The sequence below is a fragment of the Myotis brandtii genome, unplaced genomic scaffold (genome assembly GCF_000412655.1).
Source record: "Myotis brandtii unplaced genomic scaffold, ASM41265v1 scaffold463, whole genome shotgun sequence".
NCBI lineage: Eukaryota > Metazoa > Chordata > Mammalia > Chiroptera > Vespertilionidae > Myotis > Myotis brandtii.
In genome coordinates, this window is record NW_005367694.1 from 543064 (window position 1) to 555078 (window position 12015).

Genomic DNA, 12015 nt, shown 5'->3' on the forward strand with positions numbered 1-12015 from the left:
TGAAGAATGCCCCATGTACTCTATTAGTTTTCTTGTTGTGTTGTGTAGCATGTTGCTCTGTCCCCCGGATTTCCTGTGAACCACATGTTAGGCCCCAGAGTCTTGATTACATTTAGGTTCAATGTTTTTGGTGAGTGTGCTTCACAGATAGTCCCTTTAGAGGTGCGAATGTCACCTTTGATCATTTGCTTCGCTGTCTTGCTGTCTTCGTTGTAAAGATATGCTTTTCTCTCTGCCGTTGGTAAGTCACTTGGGGAGCGTAACTAATTCTGTAGAACTCCTTAGACCTTAACGTTTTTCACCATCTCCCTCAGTTTGGCAATTATCTTGTATCTTCGCTTATTGATTTTTTGATTTAGAAGAGTTTTCCACTGTTATGTAGTCGAACCACTAATAGTACAAAAGCTATCTTTCCAAAATTTCCGTTTTCTAAATCCTGTCCCCATCTTTTCTTCGTTTCTTCTTCCCCCCCTTTCTTGTTCTGCTTGACTTCAGAAACGGGTGCGACAAGCTAGCTCTTCCTCCTATTCTATCATCTTTTTGGACTACAGATTCAGAAAATTACACTGACCCTAAATGTGAGCAATGGATGAACTGATGTTCCCATAGCTCTCTCTTCTTTTCCCCAGAATCAGCTACTGCTGCTGACCCCATGCATCGGCAAGGAACAGGCAGCAGTGAGGGTGAGACTTTGATCCTTAAGGCTCTAATCAGTGGCTCTTACCTTAACTTCTCTTATCAAAGCTAAGGATGCAGTAGGGAGGGGACCCAGAAGCCAAACTGCTGGTATTTCAAGAAAGACCTCTTATTCCTTCTGCTTAAAACCCTTTTCTCCACATTTCCTTTCCCTGGTTAGCTCAACCATCCTACTTGAAGAAGACATCCTGGACCCACCGCGCGTTTGCGTGCCCATTCGTGTTTCCATATGTGTGTTTCCGTACATTTCACGGGAGCCTAGACGTTCTGTATTTCCCATTAGCTTGTGAGGTCATGAGGTCAAGAGCTGAGACTGGCTTTGTCACCCAGTCTTCAGTGAAGAGCCTGACACATGGGACTGAGGTGAATGTTGCTGGGGTTTCACCTCCTGGCCTGCAGGTGATTTCTTCCATCGTATGGATGCATTTGCTTCCTGGTTGGGAAAGCAAGGTAGCAAGGTGTGATTGCAGGCTCTTTTTTTTTTTAATCAAGACACACATTTATCTGTACCTTATAAAGAGCTGAGGAATGTAAACGTTTTGGCCTTTTTCTTTGTCCTAACTACCTCAATGCTGGCTTCTTAGCATTTTCTAGGGTAACTATTTCTCATTATTCTTTATTCTTACAGAGTCCTGGAATTAATGGACTTTGAGCTGAAAGAGCCGTAGCAATAAGCTACACTATGTGAATCCACCAGCCTTTGCACTTCCTCCTGGAGCGCTGGCAGGGTTTAGAACATCCCAGCATTCCTCCTGGCATCTCGCTTTCCCCGCCCTCTTCTGGGTGTCCAATCTCCAGCTGACTAAGTGCTTGATAAGGGACATTATGGAGAAGCACACCCAGAGCTGATGTTGGAGGCGAGTAATCAGTCCCCCAGCTGCATTTTCTTGCTGAGGGCACTTTGTGGGGTGAGGGGATTGCAAGTGCAGGTAATGGACGACCATAAAACCCCCAAATTCCCATTCCTGTCCAAGAACTATTAGGCTTTTCTACTAGGTAGATACTCATCTGTGCTGGAGAGTGAAATGTGCTAATAAAAAAAGAAAGATGATTGTATCTGTGCAGATAGGAGTGGGATTTGATTGCACTGTCATTGAAAAACATATCTAATCTCTAAATGGTAGTTCTCTCCTGCTCCCAAGGACCTTTCTTTACTCATCACTCGCCCTGAACAGTCACTGGGAGACTTGGCTGCTGTGGCCTCGAGGCCTGTAATTGCACTTTATCACAGCACAGAGAGTCAGAGCAGTTCTGAGCGTCATGGGAACGTCAGCTGAATGCACAAATCTCTTTTATTGAGACCTTCCTGTGTTCCAGACACCATTAGTTCATTCTAAATATCTTGTTTCATTTAATTCTTACCTCTGCTCTGTGAGATAAGTTATTTTCTCCCTTCCCCCAAAAAATGAAGTTCTGAAAGGCCAGATATCTGCTCAAAGCCACATCGTAGGCAGGTGGGGACACCCTAATTTCTTCCCCTCTCCCATGGCCAGCAGCCGGTAACAGAGTGATTATGAAAAGCTGCCTCTGGTTAGAAAAGCTGTTCTTGGACTTCACTGGAAGGCACCCTGTGTCCCCCCCCCTCCCCCCATGAAGGGTGGCCTGGCCTGAGGTTCTGGTGATAGATGCATTTTTATGACATCAGAACCGGCACAGTGGACAGGATCAGATTTCCTGGGTAAAATCTGACTTGAGAACAATCAGATGTTAGCCAGTTCTTCCTTATGTCAGGAAAGTGGAGCAGGCCCTCGCAATAGCATGAAGACTTTGAAACTCTATAGTTTAAACAACAGTTTAAGTGGTTGGCTTCAAGTTTTGTTCATACTACCTCTCTCCCTACTCTCCTCCTCCCCCCAGAACACACACTGGTCCCAAAAGATCTGCAGGATAAGGAAGTACAAAATCTCCTTGCCCTTTGGTCCAGTCTTTCATTCCGGCCCACTGATTGGTTTTGTTTGTGAATGTGGAGGGGAAACACCAGCACATCAGGGCCTGCAGTTTTGAGAAGATAAATGTCCATCGCTTTCTGTGTTGGCTTTTCCCTGCTCTGCAGTTTGCTCAATTATTTGTACCTTGGATATTGTCATTGTATTTTTGTCTATGTTCCCAGGAGGCCTTGAAGCAAGGGTGATGAATAAAATATGCTACCTGACCTTGGTTTTTAAAGGCGTGTGTCCCCTTTCGTGGAGCAATAAGAGCACACTTTCCTTTTTAAGCGTTTGCTGCAGCAGTCAGGATGTGATATGTCCAGGCAGCAGGGTGAGTAAGGCCTAAGTTAAAATGGGGATGTGATCATAAACTGAAACTTCATCTTCCACCCCTGTTTTTAAGTTTGAGTTTGTGAATAACAAATTACTTTTGACAGAAAGGACATAGTGAAAATAAGTATATCACAAAGAAAAAAAGATGTAGGTGTTTTGAATCTGATAAAGATGTAATATGTTCATATATCTCAGGAGACAGTGTGAGCAGTAGGGGGTGCTCATCTTGGTGGGGGTCAGTGTAGAGACTTACAGTGTTTCTGAAATAATGACCCATCTGACAGAGATGATCTGGCCTTTGATGTAGTGGGTTGCTCCCCTGCTCTCCTGCCCACCCAAACTCCTGCTACTTGGAAGGTTAACAGCATGCATGGGAAGAGGATGAAGAGAGGGAGAGATGTAGGCTGACAGCTGATTCTCAGTAGCAGATGGGAGGGAAATTATCTTTAGCAGGCAAAGGTAAAACAGATTTTATTTTGTAATTTTTATTATGTGAGGAGGGCTGTACAAAGTTTTTTATTGGTTTGCATGCTTTTTAAAATGCCGTCCTCAGCCCTGACTGGTTTGGCTCAGTGGATAGAGCGTCGGCCTGCAGACTGAAGGGTCCCAGGTTCAATTCCGGTCAAGGGCATGTACCTTGGTTTCGGGCACATCCCCAGTGGGGGGTGTTCACGAGGCAGCTAATCGATGTTTCTCTCTCATCGATGTTTCTAACTCTCTATCCCTCTCCCTTCCTCTCTGTAAAAAAATCAATGAAATATTTTTTAAAAAACCACACACTTTAAAATGTCCTCCTCAGAGATAAGTCAGAAGTCTGTGGTTGTGTTGGGATTTTACAGATCCTTTTCTTCTTTCTTATACTGAATGGCAGCTGTTGTTACCCCACATGCCTGCCTACTTTGGGGATCTCTCATTTGTATTCTTTAGTGCCAGCATCTCCCTTTCTGGGGCAGGGTACAGTTCTAGACGCTTAGAACTGGAAAGGAAGTTGGGATAAGCTACTTCCCCCGCCCCCTCTCTCTCTCTCTCTCTCATCTAAAAAAGGGAAACTGAGAGCCAGGGAAAGGAAATGACTTGTTGAGCAGAGATGATAGCCCACGTAAAGTCTCACTGCTGTTTTGCATCAAAGCTGGGACTGCAGTGCTGGACCTGACTCCTGGTTTAGTCTTGTTCCGTTTGTAATATACTCCTCCTCTTCATCTGGACGATTCCTTTGTGTTCTCTAAAATAAAGAAAAACTGATAATCAGTTAATTTACAAAGATGTGTTATCTGATTTTAAATGGTGAGGGGAGGGGAAAGAAGGTGGGATGGGGGAGAACATAAACCAAGATTAAACGAACAAGAACACATCCATGCGAGTGTGTGAGGTTCAGGCAAAGAGAACTGAGTGCTCTCACAGGAAGAACTGCTTGGAAGGATTGGCGCAGGATGGTAAAGGAGGCATGGGGCAAGGCCAGGAGCAGGGGCTGTTCTAGTCAAGAGTGGGGCTCTGTGCGCAGTAAGAAGACAGTGGAGTTTCATTCGGGAGTTCATTCTACACATACTCTGTGGTGGTATGTGCTGGGCACGGGTTTGTATTGGTCACTCCTCAGTCCTCCATGGAAAAGGCAATCTGGTTGTGGAGACTGTCAGCAGACACATAAATAGGTAACTGCAGAATGTGGTAGATACAGGGTGTTGTGAGAGGGCAGAGCAAAGTTATTTACCTTGAGAGCAATCCAGGAGGGCTCCGACAGGAAGCTAATATCTGGAAAATGAAGACGTTAGATAAGTCAATGAGGATATGTTAAAACCAGATGTGGGCAGCATGGGGTGGGGAGACTCTACTTTGGTGAATATTTAGGGATTCTATTCTGTCTATAAGCAGAGGGGAACCTCTGAAAGAGTTCCAGCTAGGGAGTGATGTGAATAGGTATGTGTTGTCAAGGGCATTCCGGCTGCTGGGTGGGAAGGAGGTGAGAGGGGAGAAGCCCAGAGAGGAATCGGGGCAGCTGGTGTACAAGCCTGGAGGACACACGTGGAAGGGAGCAGAGGGGAGAGTACGGAGTCGGAAGAGCCCAGGATCAGACCCGAGGACACCTGAGATAGAGGCTGAGGGAAGGAGGAGGGAAAGCTGGTGAAGGAGAGACTCAACAGGAGCAGCCGGAGTGACCAGAAGGCCGGGAGTGTCCAGAGAAGGCCTGGAGTCGGGTGAGGCATGGGGGCCAAGGAACAACGTCAGATGTTGCAGGGAGCTCTGGTCAGATGAGGCCTGAAAGTGACTGTTGGATTTGACAGTGTGGATGTTATCAGCATCCTTGGCAAGAGCAGTTTTGTTGGCTTGTTGAGGCAGCAGCCAGGATCCACCCAATGTCTCACTTTCACATCTGCTCACATGCCCCTTTGCCCTTCCAGCTCCCTCTCACCTGCTTCTGCTCCATACCACTGAGTACTTCTGACACAGCACATACTTGGTTGTCTGCCCATAGAATATAAGCTCCATAAGGCTAGAGACTTGGTTTTGTTCACTGCTCTATTCTTAGCACTGAGAACAGTGCTAAATAAGTGAATTGAGTAGACGAATCAGGGTAGTGTCATGGGGAAAGTCATGGCCACAGTATTCATGCTCTGCATAGCCACATCAACCCATTTCTTTTGTTAAGCACCATTGAACACAGGGCATAGGTGCTACATAGTACAGTGTTAACAACTGGCTCCAGCTCCTGGCCCCAGAAAGGTTAGAATTTGATAGATGTACGTATACTAACTTCAATTAACTTACCCTAATGTCACTGTGACCATAGTTATTGTCAAAGTTAAGGTTTGGGGCTTCATGTTCAATAGAGAACAGATTCCATGGGTTTTCTTTATCAGTCAAAGCTGACTTTTAGCAAAGGAGCCAATGCTTTTAAAGCCTATTTATAGATCTTGGCTACCTGGAGAGTGTTACCTTATCCTTTGAAAAGCATCAGACAGCTTCAGATTTCTCTGCCTTTTAAGTAAGTGATGTAGCTGGCAGTGCCTTGAAAATGACTAATGATGGTGACAATAACACTTGTTTCCTGCCAGATTTCATAGCAACTCAGAAACATTTGCAAACACGCTCTGTTTCTACTAGTATTACTTCTCTGGTAGCAGTTTCTAGAGTCCTGGCTCAAATGTGCATTGTGGCCCCAGCCCTCTGTTAAGCTATTTCCTCTTTAAGCCAGATGTCTGAAATGGGGTGGGGTGTTTTTAATCTTTATGTAAAAGTCTTAGCCTTGGTGAATATTTGAATCTACTAATTTATTACTTTTCCCATAGGAGGATGAAAGTGCGAGGGAAAGGCTGTGCTCTTTGAGGTAGTTATTCCTAGTACTGATGTGATAGCAATGTGTCACTTGTGTCTGTGGCTTAGCCACTTTGATCAGGTGAGGATGGCAGTTACTGTATCATCTGGGTGGGGCTGTGTTGAATATAATAAAATGTGATGGTGCTTGTATTTGCACGTGTAACTATGTGCATTTATTTGTCTTGCTGATTTCTCTCCTTGTATTTTACTTTTACATTATTTTTCAATGTTAATGAAAGCATTATGATTAGAAATGAGAAGGGACGTATGTGAAGAAGCTTATAGAATACCACACAGCTTCAGATTCCTCTGACTCTAAGTTAAGTAGCTTGAATAAGTGGAGAAACATACACTGACCTAGGGTAGTAATGACCAAGTTGGATGGGTCCATGTTGCCCACAATAATTTATGAATTAAGTGTAATCCCAGTCAAAACACTAAAATAGTTTTCTTTTGAGATTTTACAACATGATCATAAAGTTCACATGGAAGAATAAATAGGCAAGAATTATAAAAATTTCTTTAAAAAATGATGGGACTATTCTTACGTAGATACTAGATGGTAAAGTACATCACAATTTGTAATTATTAAAGCAGTGTAATACTAGCACAGGATTGGATGTGAATCAGTGATACACGAGGCCCCAGAATAGACACCAAGTAACCACGACAATGAATTTCGGGCTCAGTAGGGAGGACCCAGGCCCAGGCATGGGAGCAGGACCTGAAAACCTCACAAGCTTCCCCTGGGAGGAGGCTCTGCTTGGGCTGGACCCAGGGTGGAGGGCCCACAGCTCCAGGCGATTGTCCTCTTCTGTCTTGCCTCGCCCGTGGCTGCTCCCCATGTCCTGGCACCTCAGTGAACCTCTGTCAGTCTGGAGCCTGTCAGTTTTGGCTCCTAGCAGCCTGTGGAACCAAGCCCAGACCCCAGGAAAGGCCAATAGAGACCACTCTTTTGAAGAAAAACCAGAGTCCTGGAAGAGGACCAATCTGACTGAGCATTATTCATCCACTCATTCATTAGAGAAACTGCTTAATAGCCATTATCCTCATATTTGGATCTCTTGCACAAAATTGACAGGCACACATTTTCCCTCTGCTCATGTGACTAATTGTCTTCCCCAATTAACTAGAAGCCCTGTAAGGTCTTGGGTTGTCCCTGATCCTACTTCTTTGTTTATTTTGAAAATAAAATACATGCATATGTTATATTTAAACAGTACAAAATATTAAACAATGAAAACTAAGTCTCTGACTGACTTCCTTAATTCAGCTCTCCAAATGAAAGTCAGTTTCACTGTTACCTGTTTCTTGGGTGTCTTTCCTGAGCCTGACTGGCTGTCTTCCTGAGCCTCCCTCCCTTCCTTCCTGTGTGTCTGTGCATATCTCCCTGCTGAAAGTACAAATGGTAGCCATACTACATATCCTGCACTTTGGTATTCCCCCCACTTAATGCATCTTGTAGATCTTGCCTGTATGTCAGTACATAGAAATGTGTGTTGGTTTTTAATTGCCCCATAGTGTTTCACTGTGTAGGAGCAGAGCCTGACCAGTGTGGGCCCTTGGTGGGCAGCTTGCTCCCAAGAGGAGGGAAAGAGCCCGGACCACCCACACCAGCTCCGCTTATACTCATTGGTGACCTGCCCACTCTACCTAGCTGGGAGAGAGTGAGGGAGAGGCAGCACTAGGGATGTTTTGCTACTGGGCATCTAGGAAGCATCAGGAATGGCAAAGACATGTTGCCCCATAACAAGCAAGTATGGCCAAATGAACAAATAAGTGGCCTCTACCACCCTTCTGGGACCTATCGTGATAGGCTGATGAGGAGTAGGACCTAATTCTACCTGGGACCTACGGCATCCCAAGTCCCCGCCCCAGCCCCACCCTCCCCTGTTCTTAATTCCAGCTCCAGTCTGTGCAAGACTTGCCCTTTAATTTCCATTCCAGAGCAGTCTCTTGCCAGACCTCTGAAGAATTCAGTCTGCTAGTTCTAACCAACAGTTTTCAGAGGGACCTTTGTTATACTGTGAATCTGCCTTCTAGGAAGGGTGGCATGGCAGGGTGAGTATGAGTTTGCTTTATGGAAAAGTTTAGCATTCACTTAGTAACTCCATATTGAAAAGCACCTCCCAGGTGCCAGACACTGTGCTGGGATGAGTCAGACATAGGCCTGGACCTTCCCATGGTCTGAGTGGGAGGGCGTGAATCCAGGCTCATTGTTCTGGGGGGAAGCCCCAGGACCTACACAGGCACATGGGAGGGGCAGGTTTGGGAAGCTGAGGCCAGAGGTCTTTAATCTGTCTGGGGAGAGCCAGTGGTCTCAGAAATGTTCATTCTGTGTTTCTGGTTACACTTTAACGAAGGAAAAGGGCATAATCCTGAGTTAGACTAAGAAGTATCCATGTCTGGAAGACCAATTAAGCTGGGGCAGGGCCTGGGGAGCAGAAGCTCCCCCCGCCCCATAGGTGCTTTCTGGGGTACTGCCCTAAGGAGCTCTGCCAAGCTCTGCAGGTCTCAGGACTTTTTAGAGCAGCCAGCCAGCCATTCCTGGCCCGTTGCATGGGAAACTGGGCTCCGGGTAGCCCTGTAACAAGGGTCGCCGTCCAGGTTTGGTCTGTGGCTATCGGCATAGGGACTGTCTCCTCTATCCCACCTTTCAGGTGGACAGTGACATCAGCACACAAAAGGCTCTGAGAAGCCAGTCACTAAAGAAGCTTACAGAAATGTAGCCCCCGTTTTCCTAACAGTTTGCCTGTGGAATTCTTGCTACCATAGAGCTGTGTGTATCGCTTCTTCAGCTCTTTTCTTGAAATTGCTGTGGAGGAGGGGTGGTCAGTCACCATGAAAACATCCAGGACCTCTCCTTTCACCCTAACCCTCTACTTCTGTGGATGGGGTTTTGGTTTTGGTTTGGACTCAGACTCTTCTTTGTGTTGATTGAGCGCCACCTGTTGGCTATTGAGATATTACAGAAATTGGGGGGTGGGGGGAGAGTGTAATAGCAGTTTGTGCTCTGAAATCTGACATACTCCTGCTGAAGTTTGACCAAATTTGACATAAATATCAAGGAAACGTCAAACATTTCAGCAAGGGAGGAGGAAAAAGATGAGAACCCCCAAACTACACCCTGTCAGGTTTGGTTTCCAGCTTATATGGTTTGATCTCTCTGTATCTCCCCACCCCCTTCACTGTAAGTAATTGAAGCCGGCCAGGTAACCTCACTTCTCTGAGAAGATGCTGTTATGCTCAGGTTGCCCTGCTTTGTCTTCAGTAACAGAGCAGCGATAAGGTTGGGTTTGTTGTTAAGCCCAGTGGTTAGTTCTTCACCAAACACTGCAGGGCACCAAAGCTGGTTCTCTTCCCGGGAGCCCTCACTTTCCATTATTGCCCTTCTCCTGCTGGTGTCTTCTGCGCCATCGCTGCAGGTGGCAAGTGCCGGGTCAGGATCCAGCAACATAGAAACTGGCCTTTTATCCTGGGCTTTAATGTGAAGAAACTATCAGTTATAGAAAAGTTTTGGATATTTTTTCCCCTTAAGGAAATAAAGAAATAGGGACAGTTTTCTGTTGTTTTTATTTCTGGAACCACCCGCCTGGTTAGGCATCAGGTTGCTGACAGATCTTGCGGAGGTGGGGGAAGCGGGTTGGTTTTGCCCACTGTGGGACCTAATGCACTGTGGGATATACTCTGCTCTCCAGTCTGGTCTGTCTGGCAGCACTGCACCCACCCCCAGGCCCCTCCTCCAGGCTCCGGCCATGCTGGGTGTTCTCCGCTGCATTGGCCAGGTGTGTTCTTGCTCACCTCGGGGCCATGGCCGGCCAGGCAGCAGGAATGGCCTCTCCCCCTCTCCTTGCTTTATTTAAAGGTTTCTTATCCTCTAGGCCTTGGCTTAGATGTCACCTCCTCCAGAAAGCCTCTCCTGATTGGCAGACTGGTCAGTTATGCCGACTGTATGCTCCCAGAGTCCTCTGCTCTTCACAACACTCAGCACATAGGCAGGACTTGTGCCTCAGGGCACTTCATCTGCCTCATCCATCCCTTTCCTCATTCTTAGCTCACGCACGCACAGAGTAGACTTGTCAGATGAGGAAACGAGAAGCAAGTGGTTCTACAGCCACATGGAATTCAGGGTAGACCTTTGCCCCGGTCTTTGTTTATGGGTATGGAGAGTGGGCGTGTGGGTGTCACCTTTTCCTCCTGTAGAAGAGGAAGAGTCACATGACAATAGTGGCACAAAAGAGAGGCCTTTTCAAATCAGGAGGTGTTAAAAATCAGGCCTTTCAGTAATAACGTAACTCTAAATCACTGAGGTGGTTATTAATATCTTATAATATTTTGTTTAGAGTTCACCCATTGTGTGTGTGTGTACACACATTTAATCCTTATTAAAACACTCTGGAGGTGATAGTATTATTATGATCTTACCCAGGAAATGGGTGCCAGAAGAGTTAAGTGACCGTAAAAGTTCAGTTAGGATGCAGTTATGCAGTATAGTCTCTGGCTGTTGAACTTGGGTGAAAGCTGAGCAGTGGGGGCGTGGGGGCGTGGGTTCAGAGTGCCATTGGATGAGGATGAAGGGGTGGAAGAAGGTGTGTAACTGGTTTGAAGGCCCTAATTCTTTGAGCTGAGGCTGCTGCTGTCTTTCCCTCTGATTCTAAGAGAATGTGCTGTGACATTTTCTCTCTGGGGGTCACAGCCTTCTGGTTGATGTGATTCTGTGATTCTCAGCCTGGCCCGGTGCTGGGTGGGTAAAGGGAGCCATGAGGTTTTGCCAGGTATACAGCCTTTTGCTTCGTAACCCAGGTTTCAGGTTCAGCTCAGGTTTATTTTGTGGGTACTGTCTTTGAAGACCTCAGCTGTTGAGCTATTGGCCTGTCTCTGTCACTTGAGCTTTCTGAGTGGGTCTGGAAAAGGGAAAGGGCTGTGACCTGCAGTCAGGAGGACCCAGAGAACCCCGCTTGGTATGAACCAAAAATAGCCCCTTGCTAGCTCAAGCCATCTGAAAAAGGAGCCCTGTGCCAGCTGCTCAGAGGAGGCGCCTGGCAGAGCCCTTGGAAAACTAAGCTGTCCGAGGAGGCTGTGCCTCCAGAGAACGTTCCTTGCCTGTTCTTAGTTTGCTTTGCAAGCGCTTTAACTCATTAATGAAGAATTACTACCTGAGCCCCTGCTATGTGCCGAGTTTTGTGCTAGGTGCTTAGGGTAAGTGATGCCTAAAGGGCCCTCCCTTTAGAAGCTGCAGTCTGTCTATCGGAGGGAGATGTGGGCACAGACATTGTTCTACAGACTATGGGTGAGTGCTCTTTGAGGTGTGAGCTGTGCTCTGGGAGATCTCAGTGCCTGCTTGGAGGAGATGATGATTGAGCAGTGTTTTGAAGAATGAGCAGGTGGGCAGGGGCACAGGGAGCTCTGTGAGGAGTGAGGACCTTGTGTGCAGAGGCCTGGAGGCAGGAGAGGGCCCCACAGGTTCAAAGGCCTGTTGTAAGTACCTTGTGGGGAGGTGGGCCGAGACCAGCTTAAAGGAGCTTGGCTTTCATTCAGTGGTCAACAGATTTCTTTTTTTCAGCTTCATTGAGGTATAATTGACGGGTAACGTTGTGTAAGTTTAAGATGTACAATGTGACTTGATACTTATATATATTGCGAACTCAACAGATTTCTTTTTAACTTTTAATTATGGAAAATTTTAAAGATATGCAAAAAGTAGACAGAATAGAAAAATGAACCTTGCCCTCAGCCTGCTTCAACA

The 12015-nt window shown here is 46.3% G+C and overlaps 1 protein-coding gene across 3 annotated transcripts in view; it reads left to right on the forward strand.

The window, feature by feature from the left end:
• MLXIP (MLX interacting protein) overlaps nt 1-12015 on the forward strand; it is a 39884-nt gene that overhangs the window by 11517 nt on the left and 16352 nt on the right. The window contains exon 1 of one of the 3 annotated variants that reach the window (XM_014547058.1): nt 1049-1095. The exons of 1 other annotated variant lie outside the window; for it this stretch is intronic. In XM_014547058.1, the coding sequence (XP_014402544.1) occupies nt 1064-1095 (32 nt within the window). In that variant the 5' untranslated portion in view covers nt 1049-1063. Of the gene's footprint in view, nt 1-1048; nt 1096-8317; nt 8331-12015 lie in introns of those variants that run through there. One more of the 3 variants, XM_005875562.2, reaches the window with a different exon arrangement.